Source organism: Ananas comosus, linkage group 4 (genome assembly GCF_001540865.1).
Source record: "Ananas comosus cultivar F153 linkage group 4, ASM154086v1, whole genome shotgun sequence".
Lineage (NCBI taxonomy): Eukaryota > Viridiplantae > Streptophyta > Magnoliopsida > Poales > Bromeliaceae > Ananas > Ananas comosus.
Genome location: NC_033624.1, coordinates 1323663 through 1345063, shown reverse-complemented (window position 1 = coordinate 1345063; position 21401 = coordinate 1323663). Strand labels below are relative to the sequence as shown.

Here is a 21401-nt window from a genome sequence, read left to right as displayed (position 1 = left end):
AGACTAATTGCTTAATTTTCCAGGTTCTGGCATAGTTTATACACTACTGTAATCATTTTTTCTTTCGTATTACATTATCTAGTAGAAGTTTTATATGTCGCTGTAAATAGCAGAAGCCAAAGCAGAGCCAAACAAGTCCTAAATAGCATCGGGCAAATGCCCTGCATAGTCCAAACGGGCCGCAGGTCTCTACAATCTAAGTTATTGGAAATCATCCTACGGTAATTTAACTCGCGTGCTTAAGCTTTTGGATAAGAATGTGTTCTATCAAGCATGTTAACTTTTATTTTGCAGGAATTTAACAGATTCAACGTTTCTCAACAACAAAGAAAGAAGAAAACTCCACCAGTAAACGAATGGAAAGGTTCCTACCTCTTTGGTACTCGAATTCATTTCGATGTGCCCTTGATGTGTTAAATCCTAACCGTTCACTGAATTGCAGGCTCTGATTAAATCTCACAATTATTGTCTAGACCAAACTAACAAAGTTTGTCGCGGAATGCCCATCAATCTACCCTCGATTTCTTCTCAATTTGAATACCCCATCATTCGATAAGTTCTGATCCCGATTATGAACTCAAGACTTACTCTGGTACCATTTGAAATAAATGATTAAGTTACTAGAGAATAGTGGAAAAAATAGATCTTCGGACATAGTTCAGGAATAATTTTGCCTGTTCACAAAACTATATCTATATATGTTTATGTCAATTCTTAGCTCTTAGCAATTCAAGACCTAAGAAGACCCTAAAAAGGAGAGACTTATCAAACGAAACTAAGACCTGCTACAACAAACAAGAGCTAGAGGAAAGACGTGCTTAAGTTTCTTGATACATACTGCGCTCCCACAAGATGGGACGTGTGGAAGTTTGAAGGACCACCTCGACCTAATCTCACCACCCTCACTGCCGTCTAGAAAATCGAACGCGCGCGCACATATCGCACATCGCATCAAGTCCGATCTCAGCAACCGCATTGTCGTACTCCAAATTTATGACTACCTCGGTCTCGTACACGACACCTATTGTTTCGTTTGAAATACCCCACATTTTTGGCGTCGAATCGAACATACGAATACCAGCTACCAAACTATTTCAAAATCTTAAAAGATAAGATAAGGAAATTGACCGAGCACTTTCAGACCATGACGGCTATCTATATGAATAGTCAGTCAGACCATGACTGCTATCTATATGAATAGTCAGGGCTTTACAGAAGTTCTCAAAGATTTCATCAAAATTGATGAATTTCAGAAGATGATTGTGATCTAATTGAAACGAAATATAAAAGTTCGAAACCTAGTGGCCAGATTTAAAAAAAAAAAAAAAAACTTTAGGGGCTGAAGTTAAACAATTTAATCCAAGAAAGCAGTACACTTATCTTTGCACAAGCAAATAGGTAATTCACAAATAGGATAGTTAAGTAAAATGAAAGGTGGATTGATTGAATGTTCCTTTCCCTGACAGGTATAATTAAGGATTCATACTGATAAGAGTTTGTTGCTTTTTTACTCTCCCTTCTCTCTCTCTCTCTCTCTCTCTCTCTCTCTCTCTCTCTCTCTAATGTATGGCTCACTTGAATTTGTGGGTCACACCATTCTATGAATGATGGACATGTCTCAACATCTATACACATATCCAAAACGAACAAGTAATAAGCTATCCAAGGTTGAAAAATTGATCAAATATAAGGGAATTAATTGATTATTGCATCCTATCAACTTTCCTATCATATCATTATTGAGCATTCAATCTTTGACCTTTCCCCATCTTCACAAATCCCTTAGGTGTGGAAAAAAAAGTGTGTAAACAATTTGGGCACATTATTTCACATCTAAATATCCTAGGAGATGAGCCTGTTCCACGTTTTAGGGTTTCATCTAGATGCGCCAAAACCAGCCCGTTTGAAATCGCATATGAATTCAAACCTTTTACCAAGTTTAGATCAAAATTTTGATCTAAATTAAATGAAACCCAATTCAATTAACCAAAATTTTAATAAAGCCAACAAGCAGACAGATTCCTACAAAAAACTAAAACAAAAATAAGCTCGGAACCTTTCAGGTGTGACAAATGAAATAACAAAATATTCTCTTTTACAATAAACAACAATGCGAGAGATCTTAATTACTGCAACAGATAAAAAATTATCAAACCTGATAATTATTAACTCACTAAATTTAATCAAATTTAGTAAATTTACTTTTTATATTGTAACAAAGAAATGTATGGATTTTTGTAATTAATTGTGGTGTTGAATATAACACTTCCATTTTGCTACATCTCAGCTCATTTTGGGGACAGGAGCTCAGATTGCGGGTCAAATCTTATCTTATGCTGAGGAGAACACTCAAAACCTCACCGTGAATTAGATTCAAAAAATTGTGACATGTGTCTCCATGCGAATCCCATCACCTTCGCCTTTTAGGTTGGAGGGTCAGATTCATACAACAGCAGGTCAACTCTTCCAACTTTTTCTTTTTCTTTTTTTTTTCTCTTTTTTTTTTTTTTTTTTTTTTTTTTTTTTTTTTGATTTGATGGGTTCCACATGTTGCTCCCCCCTTTTACTTTTCACCGTGTATTCGTGAACCACATAAACAGAGGTATTATTGTTGAGGCAGATTTTCTAATAAATAACAAAATTATTTTGTAAATACAAGTCAAATAAAATTACTAACTTAGTGAGTAAATAACTTAAACTAAAAAAATTGGTAGCAAACGAAAATATCTACAAACAAAAAAAAAAAAAAAAAAAAAAAAAACTTGAGAGGGCCCATTTAAGAATGGTCTATGCAATTTGGTGCAGTAAAATCCAATGAGAAGCTGCCACGTGGGGGTGGATGTACAATGAAAGCTACAACCGGGGTTGTAGGGGGATGATGCGGGTGGGAGTGGGAGTCCCATCACACCGTCAGATCCCCCGTGAATTTCTCGCGCTCTTTTTCCCTTCCCCTCCCCTCCGTTGGGAAAAGCGCATTAACACCCCCGTGAGACACTCTCTCTGATCGCTTTGAGATGCGTGCGTTGCGTGTGATCTCATACTCTCACATCCCCTTCCCGAACACATACGCACCATCTCGATCCTCTTCCTAGACCGAGCCTACCATGTCATCTGCGGGTGTTTATTGTTTTGCACGAGGGATGCTCAAAGCTGTGCGCTTGTACTGGTCAGGTCCATAAACCAGGCCCACGTAATAAACTCCCGAATTTTGGTGATCCCCTGTTTATAACTTGGTCTTGGAACCATGACCAACCTAGGCAAACAGGGATACTACTGCACGTGTAGGCCACGACCATCCGTACACTTGTGTTCCAAAAGGAAAATATACTTTTAACTAATAATAATAATAATACTACCATAATAACATATTATTAATTTTTTTTTACGTGATAGATAATACGCTACCCGTTTCATTTATTTCATTTAGAAATAAATTTAGCTAGAAATGTGAATCAACTAGGATTCGAACTTGAATTTCGGATACCAACCACCAAACCCTTTGCCACTTATTCTAGGGATGGTCGGTCATATTTTATTGTTGATAAAATCAGAGTTATATACAACAATTATTAGTTAATTTATAACTAGCATTATATATATATATGTGTGACAGTACTTAAACATTTATTAATGGACTAGAGTTTTAAATTTAAACATAAGTCATCTAAATTAGGCCAACTCCTGTAGAACAAGTAAAAGTATAATTAATCTGAATAATAAACGCTATATAAGAGAACAGTAAATTGTAGTGGGGATAGGATAGTGTAGAATGGAGTGTACGTGCAAATTACGTTCAAGGTACATTTGGGGTACGTATAGGACGAGCCTTGAACGTACGGACCTATATAGTTGCGTGTCAACGTATAAGAAAACTAACGTAACTCGGGCTCGTGAATTGTAGGTTTAATATATGAAATATGAAAAGAGAAAGGTGTAGTAGTGGAACATAAGGTGCTCCTTCCTGCAAGTAATTACACAGTAAATTAATCACGGTGTACACTAACATTACAAATAAAGACACCACTTTAATTAGTTTATGCAAAGTTAAAGAACAATTTAAGGCTTTTATATTGTCATGCCACAAGTGCATGCATAATTGATGGTTATTGGAGAAAAAGAGGAAAAAAAAAAAAAAAAAACAGATGATATATAGAAAAGCCATGCACATTTAACAAATTCCTTCATTTTAATAGAAAACAATGCTTAATTAGGATGTGAATATGTGATATTAATGCAACAGTAACATTAGTAGACCAATTAACTCAGAGAATAGATGTAAGCTTAAACAAAGAAATATAGAAATATATATACACAACGAGGTCATAATATATATAACCCATAATTCACAAGAAATACCACATTGGTTTATATGCAGGACATATATATATATGTATGTATATATAAATAGGAGGTGGGTATTGTTTAAATGTACCTGGAATATTGATACCTTGTGCTAATCTTGGGTGAGCGAAATAAGAGGTACTGGCGAAGAAGAAGGTGAGAAGGCCATGGTGGAGAAGGGGAGCACGTGCAAAGTTAGAGAGAGAGAGAGAGAGAGAGAGAGAGAGAGAGAGAGTAACCACGGTGGGTTCCTTTGCACGTGCCCTGCTTCTCCAACAAGGACCTCCTCACCATGTGTACAAATGAAGAAGCTCTTGAAGAAGCAGCATATGCAGCTACATATATATATATATAGTTGGCTGAGCTTTCGAGTCTATAGTTTGTGGGAGAAGTGGTGTGGAGATGAGAAGAGGCAACTCCTTTATATAACAAGAGAAAAGGACAGAGAGAGAGAGAGAGAGAGAGAGAGAGAGAGAGAGAGAGAGAGAGGTGGAGTCTTGGAGTGGGTTTGCTTCTAAAGGAGATAGAGGCGTGGAGCAATCGAGTGCTATTGAGAGGGGAGAGGAAAGGGGGGGTGGGGTTTAAGTTTCAACTTTTTAAGTTTGAAGGGGTCATAATAACTCAATAAATATGTATATATGCCTCCTTATTTTAATGCAATTCGATCCTGTAGAAGACCCCGACTTTGTCGGGCCCCATAAAAACCTGTGTTCCACCTAAAATAATAAATGACTATAAAAATAATATTTAATAATATTTCAAATACAGAGAAATATGACTATAATATTTTCATCAAACCATATATCATAATTATTTCAAAAAAAAATTATGACACTAACTAGTTAATCTATGCATGCATCTAGTTTTGACGTACACAATTGTTCAATTTTTTTGACGGTAGTAAAGATGTGCAAGCACTAAACAGTGGGATCGTGACAAATGTTAAAGTGTACTTGTTACCTGTATGGAAGAGATTAATTAACATAGGATTAAAAGAAACAGAGGGATCCAGAAGAGAATAGGTCCACTGGTCACCATGACTTCTACGTCATCTACATGGTCGTACATAAATATCTCTCCGACCAAATATTAATTAATTAACTAATTTATGACGTATGTCTAGATAAGTTTAACAGTGGATACGTTTTAATATATGTAGTTTGGGTACGTTGTGGAGCAGTTGTTGAGATCTAAAGCTATAGGAAACTAATGAGGCTTCTCAAAATGGATAACATCCTACGGTCATGATCCACATGGCTCTTCTGTGAGATGGTCACTGTCACCATATATATATATATATATATATATATATATATATATATAATTAGGCTACTATACTACCTATATTATCGGAGCTTCGGTGCTATAGTCTTATTTTTTATCTTAAAATATTCAAATTAACGATCTACACCGTTAAATATGATTTAGGTATATAAAGTTTTTAGGAATAAAATTTTAGTTTTTTTCGATATCGTTTACTTAGTAAATAAATTATGTCAAAACGGTTGGTGAAAATTAAATAATCTTTAAAATTTAAGCATAAGACTTTTAAATTCAAGATCAAGAATGTTAACCTCAATCTAGATAATTTAAAGTATTTTCTATCAAAATTTGAAGAAATTTAGATTCTTCTACACCATTAAACTCCAAACTCGTCATAGTAGCCATTGAAAATTAACAATTTTGAAATGATTTGATCATAAAGTAAATTATGTTGAAAAAATATACAATTTTATTTCTAAAAACTTTAAATACCCTAGATCAGTTTTAACGGTGTGCATCGTTGATTTGAACACCCTAAGATCAAAAACGAGACTATGGTACCGGAGTCCCGGTACTATGACAGTATAGGAGATTAGCGCTATATATATATATATATATATATATATATATATATATATATATATATATATATATATATATATATATATATATATATATATATAATGCAANTAAGTCGATTTCGATAATAGAGCTTCCGAATCGACGATCCATACCGTTAAACGTTATTTACAGCATTTAAATTTTCTAAAAATCAAACTTTATAATTTTTCGACATTATTTACCTTACGATCAAAAGGTCACAAAATTAACAATTTTTAACTGCCGGTATGGAATACTTGCTAATTTAACGGTGTAAAAGAATCGGAATTTGTTGAATTTTTGATAGAAAATTCTATTCACTATTTAGATAAAGATCAATAACTTCGATCTTAAATTGAAGGATCTGATCATCCATTTTTAGGACGTTGTTCGATTTTAACCGTACATTTTATTCTCGCTTGATGGACTTTATTATGATTACGAAAATTTACGAAATTTATTTTCTAGAAGTTTCAAATACTCTAAATCATATTTAACGGAGTGGATCGTCGATGCGGAAGCTCCATTATCGAAAACAATTTATGAGTACGAAGGCTCCAATACTCATAAGAGTGTAGTAGCCCTACTCTCTCTCTCTCTCTCTCTCTATATATATATATATAGCCTTTGAAACAAATGTTACACAAGACATGTCACGTAATTTAGTAGGAAAAATATGAAGCAAAAGCAATTCTTAGGCAGCTAAGCAACAATGTTGGTAGCTTTCCCAACATCAACGTTTTAATCAACAATATCATTAAGTTTTAATTGTTACAATATTAACGTGTATTAATTATCAATAGGGGTGAATTGCGGATGTATAGACATGATTTTTACATTAAGTTCAACCATTATATTTTATAGTTTGTAAGTTAATGTTGAATTTGTATGTAAACATAGGATTAATTAAGCTCTCAGTTTGTACTTCTAACTACGTACATGCATGTTTTATGTTATTAGTGACAACACTCTTGTTATATTTAATTTCCTTTCATTTGTGTTGTTGGAAAAGCTCCAAGTGATGATGATATTGGGGATCAGGGAATTAAATATGTTGTGCAGTAAGAGGTGGTTGCATTTGCGAGACTTGCACGAATCATGGCAACAAAAGGGTGAGGACAAGAGGAAACCAAAGAAAATGAATGTAGGTGGGGCACTCTCTCTCTCTCTCTCTCTCTCTCTCTCTCTCAAATTAATAATGGGGGGGTGTGGGATTGGATTGTGGAGAATTTAGCAAGAGATACACCCACGGTGGGTTGCGTGAACCACAAGCAGTGTAGGGAGAAGGGATACATGATGGATGGACACATAGAATGATAGATGGAATAGCTAGATGGAGAAAGATAATAGGAGAGGGGGAGAGAGAGAGAGGGAGAGAGAGAAATAGACGTATATGTTTGAAATGCATGAATTTATATGTAACATGTGTATAGTTGTTTTTAATGTAGCTGGGGAAATGAAATGAGAGGGTCCCCATGTTGATTTGATCGCCCTTAATTTATGGCCCTCTACATTGCAACGACCATATGTCACGTCGTATGTATATGGTGCATGTAGTATGTAGTATGTAGTATGTACTTAATTGCATGCATGATTTACTTTTTATCTTATTAATATATTTAGCTAGGTTGTGATCGAGCAATAAGTGTATATGTTCTTCGTAAAGAAAAACAAACTAACCACACTTAATTGTGGTGCATTAATTATGAATTATGCCATAAAGGTTTTGTCATAACATACAATTTTATTTTTAATTTTTTTAAAAACTGAGTTGTAATTAATGTTAGGTTAATTAAAAAAACGTAATGAAATAAAGGAAATAAAATGCACGGTTACGGTGAAACCTAAATAGAGTAATTTGCTAGCGAATTCTCTTCACGCATATCGAACTCTTTAGTGTGTATTTTGTACTGGTCATAAACTATATCAATAGCATGCTTGATGAAAACAATTCGATTATTAAATAAGTACACGTGAGCCATGAAAAAATAAACATGATACAGTAGACTAAAGAAGAAACTAAACTATGAGACTGCATAATTTATAAACTATTCTGAAGTTTCTTTTGTAAATTCGACTAAAATAATTAATAGATAAGTGTGAGCCACGAAAAAATAAACATGATACAGTGGACTAAGGAAGTAATTTAACTATTAAGCTGCATAATTTATAAATTATTCTGAATTTTTTTTTGTAAGTTTTATTTGAGGTTTGGTGGCCTGCATTCATTGCCACCATCAGAAAAATGTGCTAAAAAATTCGATATAATGTTTTCAACACACTAGATTCGAAATACCTCATCTAGTAATAGAATCACTGGAAAAGCTCAAAGTAAATCATTATTAGGGCATTTTATACACCAAGAGCAATTGATGCTTCTGCTACTCTTTGGATTGTGTATGGATATTACACTTGATACTTCTTCTGGGAAAACACTCAATCCCTTTTAATTGGATACTTTTTATTCCCCTGTAAAGATTATGAGAAAGGACACTCAATAGATTCATATGATGATAGTGAGATGATATAGAGAGGAGGATTGGGTAGTGGCTTTTGGATCCTTTGAATTCTCACCATCTAATTAAAGGAAACTTTTCTGGAGCATGATGCAAGATGGGCGAGAGAGGATATTTGGGATTCTTAAAATAGTTTGGTTTGTACCTTTATTTCCCCATGTTATTGCTAATTTAGGTAATTTATAATGGTGTTAGTGAGTGAGAGAACTAAATTTGTTTCTTTTTCTATTTGAGAAATAAAGTACAATGTTTAACAAATAAAAATGTTGAAGCTTATTATGAAAAGCTAAAATAAGCTATTGTGCTACACAAATACATTTCAAAGAATCGGGCTTCTTTGATAGTTCTTTTAGATAAGATTTCTATCAGAAAACCGAACCAGTTCAAATGTGACCAACATCAATAACTTATTGAGTCCTAATTTCGGAATACATGCGCTCACCATGACNTTTGGAGAATAAGGTAGCATGCTATCCGCTTCATTCATTGAAAAAATAAATTATGCTACAGAAGTGAGGCAGCGGGGCCTCGAAGGAAAAAAAAAAAAAAAAACTACCGATAAGTCGATAAGAGTTTATTCCAAGAGGAAAGCAACTGATTAACCTTGCAAACAACTTTGAGAGGGTCAAGCCGGATCGATCTGAAAATTAAGTTGTTTCGGCTCTCCCAAATGGTCCACCAACAGGCCGCTAGTTTCGGAATCCTAAACGTCGAAGAGTGTGGACCCATTCTAGCCGCCCACCTGTCCCATACCCCTTGAACATCAGCTCCCAAGTCACCAGGCTACACACCCTCCATTTGTCATGACAGTGATGAATTTAGCAAAAACACAAGCTGTGAACAAATGATCAACCGTCTCTTCATCGGACCCGCACATTACGCAACCTGGGTCACCACTTCATCATGTTTTAAAAAGCTTATCGGATGTAAGTAGCCTCTTCTTAAGGACAAACCAACAGAACACTTTAACTTTAAGCGGGACACGGAGTCTCTAGAGTTTGCTTGCGCGGGCATCCCTCGTGCCTCCTTCATTCAGTGCAGAATAAGTCGACTTGACATAGAAGCGCCCCCCAGGGTCCCACCGCCAAAGGATCCTATCAGGGCGCAGAATGTTGATCATTTGTTACATCTGATAACCTTCTTAAAACAGGATGAACCGACTACTTAATTTGACGTTTTTGAAATGTTCCAAATTTTAAAAGTGTTTTAACTCCACACATCTTCAGTAGAAGCTTCTGCAACTATTTTGTAGTATCAGAAAAGGCAGAGCACTATAGCATTTTCGTGCTTTATAGTATCAAAACAGTTGCGTTCAGGTGTCGGGCCTAACTGTATCTTCTCCAAATCTCATAACTCTAATTACTGGCAACTAGAAATTCCAATTGGTTTATTTGAGTTGGGGCCAGTGTAAAACCCAAAGACCCTTTAGTTGAACCCATAGTCCGGCCCATAGAAGAGGCCCAAATAATGGGTTTGTTTACTAGTAAATTATTTAAATCAACAAATTGAAAGTTTTACTAAATTTAACAACTCTTTTAGTTGATGAAATTTGCAGTTTTATTAGAGTTAAAACTATCATTAATTCTAAAATGTCATAGTTTACTTGAAAAATTAAAATATACCCCCCAATTGAGTCAGTAAAATTCGATTTTTTTTTGTGAAAAATAAATTTAAGTTTCTTAATTTTTTTCCCTTTCCCCACCCCCTTTTTAGGGTCCTCTATTTCTAAATGGTGTATAGTTGAGGGAATCATCATACATGTGACCTTTTTGGGCCTCGCCCATTTATAGTTTTATGTAGCCGCTCGTTCGCCATGCGGATATGATGAGGGAATATCGGATCCTTTAAATCTCGGATCCGAATCCGATTTATTACCTCGCTAGGGTTCTTCGTCCCCCATATCCCGACTCCCTAGACTAGGCGATCTCTCGCAAAACCCTAATCCTCTCTCTCACTGTCTCTCTCTCACCAATCCTCGTGGCGGATCCCAATCCATTTGGTAACAAGGTGAGCCTTTTCTCCTCTCAAATGCATCTTTAGATCTTTATGTGATTGCAATGGAGTAGGTTTCTTTGTTTGAATCTGGCGTGTTTGGGTTTGAAGCCCCTTTCCCCCCCCCCCCCTTTTTTTTTTTTGGTTGACACTAGCTTTAGCTTTTTTTTCTTTTTAAAAATTTTGAGTTGTTGTAGTTATTCAAGTGGATTTTTGTTGAATTTAATGGCTCCGTTAGCTATAAACCGTGAAACATTCCAGTTTAATTTGCGGAAAAGTGATTAAAATTATTAAATTTGATGAGACATGTATAAAGTTAAGTGAGAGAAGTAAGGATTAGAGATGAGAAGAGTGCTTGATTAAATTTTCATGTGATCGATTACTTATTCATGTCATTTGTTGCGTATTGACACTACAAGTAAGATCTGGGATTTGGAATTGTATAAATTAGCCTTATGGCTTTTTCTGGTTCAATCTTCGGAAGTTAATTGACAAAAAGAAAAGAGGAAAAAGAAATAATTCTTTTCCAGATTACCCTCTCTCATTGTACACTTCTCGCATTTTTTTCCCCCTTCATATTAATGTATTATGTAGGTGTATACAAAATGATAGCTGTTACACGAATAAATAAAACCATGCAAAAGTGTAAAATCAGGCAACTTTTGTAAATATTTGGTTAACAAAATCAACCTTTCACTTTCCAGAATCGAAGTATATATAAACAATTTATGTTGCATAAATGTATATTGTACCTTATATTTCTTCTATAACTCATAGACATTCATATTATATGAATCGAGGAGAAACAAGTCACTCACTCCTATAGTACAGGGCTTACTACACATCAAAATTGGATACGTTAGTATGTTGTAAAATTATGTTGATCCATTTGTGGTATCTGTTCTAATCCATAATTTTGTTTAACAAAGGTCTAGAGTCTGCAGCTAGTAACAAAACCTTTTTCACCATCGATAGAGCATTCTTTTATAGTCAACTTCAGAACTTCTCTGAAGAATCGAGATTGTAATAGCCTACATCCTTGTCGTTTATAAGCCTTTTCTACTCTTGTTGCATGTCATAAAGGCCCTGTCGGGCTAGGTAGAGCTTATGCAGTAGTGTTGTTTGAATAAAGCTGTTTGAGAAAGCATGCATTACATTTTCATTAAGATCTCAGCAATAGCATCTCACGAGTAGAAGCTGAAGCTTCATATTGAAGTTTCTACTTTAAGAATCTAAAAGCTCTTTCTTGGCGAGAACAAGAGATTTGTTGTTTTTTTTTTCTTGAGCTAAATGTCTAATTTTCGGTAGGTTCTTCTTTGTTTGACACTGCTTCTCCGACCGCGACTTTGCAGAGCTTACAGGAAACTTCACCTGCAATGGTGATCCCTCCCCCAGTACGACCGGCCAGAATCACCAAGTACCTCAAGCCCTACCTTCTCAGGATGCACTTCTCGAACAAGTTTGTGAGCGCCCAGGTCGTCCACACCCCGACAGCCACGGTCGCCTGCTCTGCCAGCTCGCAGGAGAAAATTCTAAGGCCGAGCATGGAGTCCACGCGGGACGTCGCTGCGGCCGCCAAGATCGGGAAGCTATTGGGGGAGCGGTTGCTGCTCAATGGCATCCCCGCGGTCTCCGTCTTCCTCAAGAGGGAGCAGAAGTACCACGGAAAGGTCAAGGCTGTTATTGATTCTTTGAGAGATGCTGGGGTGAAACTACTTTGATGTGCTATGTATTGTTTTTGAATTTTATGATTTTCGTCAAATCTTCGAGAACTCGCACAATGTTCGGATTGAGAGATAGTGTAAGTTCAACCACATTTACCCTGTAGTATCGAATGTGATTTGAATTGAGTGTCTTCTATTTTTGTGGATCTTGTTCGTTAAAACTTATTCGGGGTTTAATTTGTATATTTGAATTACTGCGTGGATCTATTATTCCTGTTTGGGCTTCCTTTCTCTCTGTAGTTTTGTTTGAACCTTCTCATGTTATGCAAAAGCGCGTTATTATTATTATTTTTTAAGACTATTTATAAGTGAAAGAATAAAATCAAGGGCAATCTCGTTATTATCGAACCTTACCCTGGATAATATCGTCCATCCAGGTTCTCCCGCAACCGCGGATCACGTGATTACCGAACAGAGGAGGGCCACGCGGCACCTTCTGTAAGGCACGGCTCAATTCCCCATAACTCCTTATCATGCCAATCTTATCCAGTACACGTGGATCCCACTGCCACGTCACCATCCAGATCCTCATCGGCGGCTCAGATCTCTCCATCAGCGCCCTGATCACTCTCCTTGTTAGGACCAATTCTCCCTCTATAAATATCACCCCACTCCCATTCTCTCGTCCTCTTCTTCTTTCTACTCCCACTACCCAATCCATTAATCATCGTCTAGGGTTTATTAGGGACCTTTTTTTGTGAGTGGATCGAATCCCATGGGGCTTCTCGACAAGCTCTGGGACGACACCGTCGCGGGGCCGCGCCCGGAGACGGGGCTCGGACGCCTCCGGAAGCATAACTCCTTCGGAGTCCGGCCTGACGCCGTTAAAGGTCCGTTATATCCCTTAACCCTAATCTCCTTCCACCTCTAGCTAGGGTTTGGTAGGATTTGCCGATCATCTGAATGGTGTTGGTGGTGGCAGATGAGGCGGCAGCAGCGGCGGAGGGGGCGATGGGGAGATTGCGCCTCGACGAGGCTCCGAAAGTGACGCGGAGCATCATGATCAAGCGGCCCTCGGGATGCCCGTCGCCGGCGGGGACGCCGCCGCCGCTATCGCCCTTCTCCGGTGAGGCCTCCTCGCTCTTCAGTGCGTTTCATGTAATTATTCCCAATTATAGGGCTAATTTGGTAATTTAACTCGCCCTCGTCATTTATGTGGACGAAATTGCCCCCGCTTACCGTGGCGATCGCTATCAAGTGTACAGGTTAATTTCGGTATGGCAAATAATGTCTCTGTTACCGAAACTTCTGGATAGAGTTTGAAAGGACATTTTTACCCTTTTCATGCCAACATAGATCACATCGATTTGTTACTCTGTAGCAGTGTAGCGTAGTACCAGCAAATGAGATGACATCGATTTGGCTGGTGTAATCCTATACTTATACAATACGGACGAGTTATGTACGTATGCCATTGCTGAGGCGGTCTACAGTATACTTCGCTTTGTATGCAAAGTTGTGTGAGGGGAGACACCCACTTAATACGTATGATCCAAATCTCATTCTCGCAATTAAGATTTGCATCAAAATATCTTAAGCTGTATATGAACATCTAATAAGTTATGCACAAAAAAAAAGAAGAAGATGCTTTTTCCTTTACCAAAACTAGAATTACAGTATTTTATTAGATATAATTTACTTATATTATTATATGATTCCTTTCTGTTGCCACCTAGAAAGCTGCACACGAATTGGCGGTTGTGTTAGAACTATCTTTGAACAGTTCTTCATTTCATAGATTTGATTTGGAACTTGATATCAGAGCAGGTCTCTTAGTCTGGTTGCAGATTTAATAGTTCATTTTTGTGATACTCATTACTGATCAAATTTGTTCTCTTGTTCGTATATTTGTCATTTGAGCTTCCTCGCTCCTACATCTTGCTATATTTTGTCTAAGTGAAGATCTTTGCGGCTTGTGACGAACAGGAGGCCGGTTCAGAAGAAAATCATTATCAGATGCATACGAGAGAGGACGAAACGGACCGAAGAGCCCCGCTCCTCCTTTCGAGGCGTGAGCTCTCTAATTTGCTCCTCACATAAGTCCGTTCCGCTGCGGTAGGAACATTAACATCATGAGAGATGGGAAGAATGATATGACGTGAGTGAGAGCGTGGGGGTTTTAGTTGTACTCTAGTTGCCTATGTTTATATGTTTATATGTAGATGAAGTTGTGTTCGTGTTTGCGTGTTTGTGTGTTAAAGTAGCTTCTTTCTGTAGATAAGCAGGGTTGGGGTTTGTGTGGTGTTGCTAAAAGTGTATGGAACCCCCCTTTACTGTAGTGTTTCATTTCAATGTAGATTTCTAAACTTTGTATCTTACTGTCGACACCGCTTGAACTCTTGTTCGTTTTAATTTGAGTCATTTCCCTAAGAGTAGTTGGAGAGTTCTTTAGCAGCTCTGTTTACTACGTGTCACTAAATCAGGAAACCTGCAGTTTTTGTCAGCTAAAAAGCAGATAATGCCGTTAAATTTAACAGGAAATCATCTTCACATTTTAAGGAATCTCCAATTTATCTTAGGGCAATGGCTCAAATGAAAAAACAAAGAAAAGTTTAGGGATCTGTTTCTAAATGGCCTGTAGTCGAGGGGGTCTCCACATTTTTACCTATGAAGTTTGAATGTGGGTCAATTTAGTGCGTGTTGTTGTGGGTTGTTTGAGACCCAAGAGAGTGCGTGAGTGGTGTATCAAAGCTGTCTATGTTGTATGTCTCCTGCTCGAGTATGTGTACTGTTGCCTTGTTTATATTCTCAAGTAGATAGAGTTGGCTGGTTTTCGTTGTGTCTTCCATGATGCTAATTAGCTGTGTGCTTTGTTTGCATTTCAAAGTTTGTCATCTTTAGAAAATTGTGTGTGATGTTATTAGGCTTTTTTGGTGTGCCAGTGAACTGTTTGAAGTTTCGAAGAAGATTGCTTCGTAGCTCATTGAGATTCGAATATAGATTATAGATGTGATTCTGGTTTATATAGGCTCATGAAAGAGCAGGATTTCTTTGTGGTTGTTCCTCTGTAAATAGTAAGACTTCGCTTTCTCAACTACAAATACTCTTACTCTGTAAATGAATTGTCCTTCATTATTGAGCTTTCTCTGCTACAATTCTTCGTCTTTTTCTTCCCCATTTTTATTTCCGCTGCTTGCTTCTCTCTTTTAAGAGTTCGCTAGCTGCATCTCTCGTCGAAGTGTTATGTTTACAGTAATCTGAAGGAGCTTCTCTAATTTCTCATGCTAATCTCGTCTTGGTGATTTCTAGGTCTTCTTTAGCTCATTTAACTATGAGAATAAAAGAGGTATACTTTGTGGAATGCCAAATAAAGGCATAGGTGCTGTGCGTTCTCTCGCAGTAGATCCTTAATCAATGTTGACATTGTTCCTGCCACCGACCATTCTTAGAGCAAGTGGCAAAATGACTTGGTGGTTGATACCCGAGACTCAAGTTCGAATCTTTGTGGATTCACATTTTCTAGCCATGTTTATTTCTAAATGAAATAAACAAAGCGGGTAACATACTATCTTTCTTTTTCAAAAAAAAAAAGAAAAAAAAAAGACATCGTTCCTACCTTAAACTGATAATAAGCACCAAAAATTATAAATGTGGGAGATTTTGTTGCAATCAATCTAGTGGTATCATATGTAGCAAGTCTAATAGTAGATATAGAATCTTCACTGACTTTATGGATCTGAACCAAGTGTAAGTAAACTAGTGTCCTAATAATCCTTTTTTTTTTTTTGCTTTTTTCCTCGCAAAATAGCCCGATTGGCTTGAACATGGACAAAATGAATACTTGGTTCGCTTNTGAGAGTGATAGATAGCACACTATCCGTTTCGTTTATTTCATTTAGAAATAAACTTAGCTGGAAATGTGAATCAACTAGGATTCGAACTTGGGACCTCGGGTATCAACCGCTAAGCCCTTTGCCACTTGCTCTAGAAACGGTCGGTCTTTTTTAAGGCACTTAAACTTGGACCAATCTTCAAAGGACTTGGTGGTTGATACCCGAGACCCAAATTTGAATTCTAGTTGATTCACATTTACAGCTAAGTTTATTTTTAAATGAAATAAGCGAAGCGGATAGCGTGCTACCTATCTCTCAAAAATACTTTTTTAGTTATTTGTATTAAAAGTTGGCTTCTTTGTCAAATTCCACTACAAACTTGGCATGGGAAAAGGACTGCAAGCATGCGCAATGAAGCAATGAAAAGGCACTTAAACTTGGACCAAGCTTCAACCTAAATGCTATTCCTATTTAGGAAAGGAAATTAATATATTCAAAACAAAATTTTACTATTGCCTGAGCAAAGAGAGAGGATCAAATCACGGCTAGATATAATATATCTGCTCTAGCAAAATAAAAAATTATCAATCCCCTTATAAAGAAATTATAGCACTCAATCCCCACTTAATCCACTAGCTTCTCAACTTGCACCTCCTACTTGCTTGGCTTCTTTTAAAAAAAGGCAAAAAACAGAGCCAATGCAAATGCACTTTTCAAATGTGGGGCTACATATTACTAGTTGTGAGAGGTTGCATATTTGAAAAAGAGGAGACAAATCAAAACAAGGCCATGGTGAAACATACGATGATACTCTTTGAAAGCCGAAGTTATTACAGAATAATATTTAATTATACCACCGACGGTCCCTGGCGCAAGTGGCAAAAGGCTTGGTGGTTGATATCCGAAATTTGAATTTCGAATCCTAATTGATTCACATTTCTAGCTAAGTTTATGTCTAAAAAAAATAAACGAAACATGTAATATGCTATCTTTCTCTCATATAAAAAAAATATTTTACTATACATATATTCAATTTTTCCTTAAGCTTGGGCTCGAGACCTACAATAGATTTAAGAATGAGAGGAACCATTGGCTCCACGCCAATTTAGAATTTTTCATTGTAATTCTTTCTTAAGGAGCGCTAGCTTATACTAATTTTCTCATTGATAGAAAAACATTGAAAAGTTTTTTTTTTTTTTTTTTTTTTTTTTTTTTTTTTTTTTTTTTTTTTCTATNTTTTTCCTCGCAAAATAGCCCGATTGGCTTGAACATGGACAAAATGAATACTTGGTTCGCTTTATTTTCCTTCGTTTTCTATTTTAGTTTTTTTTTTTTTCTTTTTTTTTGTGAGAGATAGATAGCACGCTACCAGCTTCGTTTATTTTATTTAGAATAAATTTAACTGGAAATGTGAATCAACTAAGATTTAAACTTGGGACCTCGGATACCAATCACCAAGCTCTTTACCACTTGCTCTTGGGACGGTCAGTCTTTCGCACTGAAACTTGGACCAATCTTCAAGGGGCTTGGTGGTTGGTATCCGAGACCCAAATTCGAATCCTAGTTGATTCACATTTACAGCTAAGTTTATTTTTAAATGAAATAAGCGAAGCGGGTAGCGTGCTATCTATCTCTCAAAAATACTTTTTTAGTTATTTGTATTAAAAGTTGGCTTCTTTGTCAAATTCCACTACAAACTTGGCATGGGAAAAGGACTGCAAGCATGCGCAATGAAGCAATGAAAAGGCACTTAAACTTGGACCAATCTTCAACCTAAATGCTATTCCTATTTAGGAAAGGAAATTAATATATTCAAAACAAAATTTTACTATTGCCTGAGCAAAGAGAGAGAATCAAATCACGGCTAGATATAATATATCTGCTCTAGCAAAATAAAAAATTATCAATCCCCTTATTAGGAAATTATAGCACTCAATCCCCACTTAATCCACTAGCTTCTCAACTTGCACCTCCTACTTGCTTGGCTTTTTTTAAAAAAAAGGCAAAAAACAGAGCCAATGCAAATGCACTTTTCAAATGTGGGGCTACATATTACTAGTTGTGAGAGGTTGCATATTTGAAAAAGAGGAGACAAATCAAAACAAGGCCATGGTAAAACATACGATGATACTCTTTGAAAGCCGAAGTTATTACAGAATAATATTTAATTATACCACCGACGGTCTCTGGCGCAAGTGGTAAAAGACTTGGTGGTTGATATCCGAAATTTGGAATTTGAATCCTAATTGATTCACATTTTCAGCTAAGTTTATGTCTAAAGAAAATAAACGAAACATGTAATATGCTACCTTTCTCTCAAATAAAAAAATTATTTTACTATACATATATTCAATTTTTCCTTAAGCATGGGCTCGAGACCTATAATAGAATTAAGAAAGAGAGGAACCATTGGCTCCACGCCAATTTAGGATTTTTCATTGTAATTCTTTCTTAAGGAGCGCTAGCATATGCTAATTTTCTCATTGATAGAAATACATTGAATAGTTTTTTTTTTCTAATAAAAAAAAATCGAGAATAGAGAAGAGTACGGGCCCACTTTATCGGTTTCCAAAAGTACAATCCATTTTTCTTTTATCTCTTTAGTTTTATCAGTTAACCCGACCGTTCCAATTTTTTTAAAAAAATCAAGATTTTTTTTAAAAAAGATTTTCGCCCGTTTGGCTAAAAAAACAACTAGCTTCTTTGAAAAAATTTTGTCCAAATTTTATGAAAAAAATAGTATTTTCATTTTCCAATTTTTTTTAGGAAAACAAAATTACCAATTTTTCATAAAATTTTAAAAAAGACTGTCTTAAAAAGTTAGTGTTTTTTGGATTCAAAAGAACGAAAAACTAAAAAAAAAAAAGAAAAGAAAAAGTTTTCTACATATAAAAAAAATTCTTGTAAATTTTTCTGTTCCACGCTTTTTTCTTGATGAGTGCTTTTATTTAAGTGAAGGACTCAATTAACAAGTCTCGGAAAATATCCCATACCATACCTAGCTAGCTAGTATCTTCGCAATAGATATATATCCATTAACTAATTGCCCAAATCCAAGGACACTATGAAACTAAAAAGGAGGTGGGGACAGTCCCATTTGCAATCTAAAGCTAATCTAATCTAATCTAATGAGAAGGTTCTTCGTGGACCATCCTATAAAAAAATGAGCACGCGGCAAGGCCAATATTGTCTCATTTCAAACTGTTTCTGTGATCCAAAGTGTCAAAGTTAAGTGAACCACACGAACTGCAAATAATAAGAAAGAAAGAAAGAAAGAGTCATAGAAAACGGCTGCAAATTGCTCACTTTTTTGCCTATAAATACCAATTCCAATGCGAAGAAACTAAGCAAGCAACAAAAATCATAACATAACAAACTCTCATCTTAACCCCCGCTAATCTTGTTATATCATGGCGATATCGAGGACCCTTCTCTTCGCAATGGCGATCGCGGTTTTTGCCGGATTGGGTGCGCATCGGGCTCAAGCTCAACTGGGGAGAGCCCTCATCAGTGGCATAGTCCCTTGTAGCACTGGGAATCTGATCAATGCAGCTACTGCACCTGTGTTTCCAAGTAAAATAGCTAGCTATACCTAAATATTGTGGAATTTGTGCTTTTACGTACCATTTTGGATTAATCTTTTCAACAATATTGCCATCGATAGATAAATTCATTTGCTTCGGATAAAATTCACATACAAACAATAGCAAACAGTAGAATAACACTCTACGTAACCACGTAATTACTACTACTACTACTACTACGTACACTAAACAGCATGATCACTACCGGTACTGCAGATGCGACGGTGCAGGTCCGTTGCGGAAGCAACGTGCTCGCGAGCACGACGACGGACAGCAACGGAGCGTTCAGCATATCGTTGGACCTCGTGAGCTCGCTCCTGTCGGCGCTTATGAACAGCTGCAACTTGGTGGTGGAAACACCTCTAATATCCTGCAACGCCTCTCTCCCTGCGACCGGAGTCCTCCAGTCGGCGCTGCAGCTGCTCCAAGGAGGCCTCATCGGCGGACTCCTCAGCGGACTCCTCAACCTCGTCCCCTCGAGCTTCTCCTTCATTCCGCTGCTCGGATAATATTGAACTCTCTATCAATTATTTCTGCGCTTTCTCAAGGACATCACTGCAAAATGTAATCTAGCTATATATATATATATATCTAGTTATGAATAATGCACCCTAAGGGTGTTATTTATGCGCATGATAATTGAAATGAAGTTCTCACTAAGCTGGATGGTGGGAATAAGTGTATTTACGTACGTACATGGCTGTAGCTTGTGTGTATTTATTCTGTGCTTCTATAAAACTCTATTATATATGTACGTGTTTTAAGTGTTAACCTCGATCTTGTATCACTTGGGTGGTTAATTAATATTACAGAGTTTTTTTTTTTCGAAGAAGATTTTTGAAAGTGGGTGAAAATTTGGAGAAAAGAATCAACAAGCATACATATGACTCTCTTCGTAACATAAGTTAAATAATAAATAAAAATGAGATACCCTTTTTGCGAGAAAATACACAACAAATATTTACATGCACATTACAAGTTCTTAAGGGCTTGCCTTAAAAAATTTTGTACAATAAACATTACAAGTTCTTAAGGGCTTGCCTTAAAAAATTTCATATATATANAGAGAGAGAGAGAGAGAGAGAGAGAGAGAGAGAGAGAGAGAGAGAGAGAGAGAGAGAGAGAGTCCGACTATAATGCTATCGATAGCACCAAGCACTTGATGCTATCAAATTTTTTGTCATTAAATCTATTAAATTCGACAAAACTCAGCACATTCCTTTGCCAACACTTCAATATGATGGGCTGTTAACGTATAGACTTCTACAAAAAATATAAAAGAAAATTAATGTCTCTCCGATGGAGAGTTCCTAGCTACAAATATCTAGTGTATGCTAATTAATTGTAAAGCTCTTTCTCAGTGGCATTTTAATTGGGTCCCAATATTTACCAGCTGGTATATAAAAACTTTTATTGTTTTACTTTTTTTGAAAAGCAGGCATACAAATATCATTGTTGGTATATAAAATAAAATAAAATAAAATTGATTGCAACTGGTTTTATCAACTTTTGCTTGTGCCCGAGAACAAAGATAATGAAAACTAAGCAAATTCATCATTAGCACCATCATCAACATCATCCCATTAACTCAACAGTTTTTATTAAAAT

At 36.4% G+C, this 21401-nt stretch overlaps 3 protein-coding genes across 5 annotated transcripts; all 3 read left to right on the top strand.

Moving 5' to 3' along the window:
• Positions 10582-12667, top strand: LOC109708469 (50S ribosomal protein L18). Of its 2 annotated transcripts, none has more exons than XM_020230225.1 (2): positions 10582-10727; positions 12065-12667. In XM_020230225.1, the coding sequence occupies exon 2, from the start codon at positions 12089-12091 to the stop codon at positions 12431-12433; it is 345 nt and encodes a 114-aa protein (XP_020085814.1). In that variant the 5' UTR covers positions 10582-10727; positions 12065-12088; the 3' UTR covers positions 12434-12667. The 2 variants fall into 2 exon arrangements, with proteins under 2 accessions (XP_020085814.1, XP_020085815.1); XM_020230226.1 differs by having other exon boundaries at positions 10590-10727; positions 12021-12667.
• LOC109709466 (dormancy-associated protein homolog 3-like) lies at positions 13056-15216 on the top strand. Of its 2 annotated transcripts, none has more exons than XM_020231724.1 (3): positions 13056-13266; positions 13359-13502; positions 14363-15216. In XM_020231724.1, the coding sequence occupies exons 1-3, from the start codon at positions 13152-13154 to the stop codon at positions 14449-14451; spliced, it is 348 nt and encodes a 115-aa protein (XP_020087313.1). In that variant the 5' UTR covers positions 13056-13151; the 3' UTR covers positions 14452-15216. The 2 variants fall into 2 exon arrangements, with proteins under 2 accessions (XP_020087313.1, XP_020087312.1); XM_020231723.1 differs by having other exon boundaries at positions 13359-13534.
• On the top strand, positions 19546-20604 carry LOC109709399 (phylloplanin-like). The gene is made up of 2 exons (XM_020231614.1): positions 19546-19782; positions 20010-20604. Exons 1-2 carry the CDS (start codon positions 19620-19622, stop codon positions 20300-20302), a joined length of 456 nt encoding a protein of 151 aa, XP_020087203.1. The 5' UTR covers positions 19546-19619; the 3' UTR covers positions 20303-20604.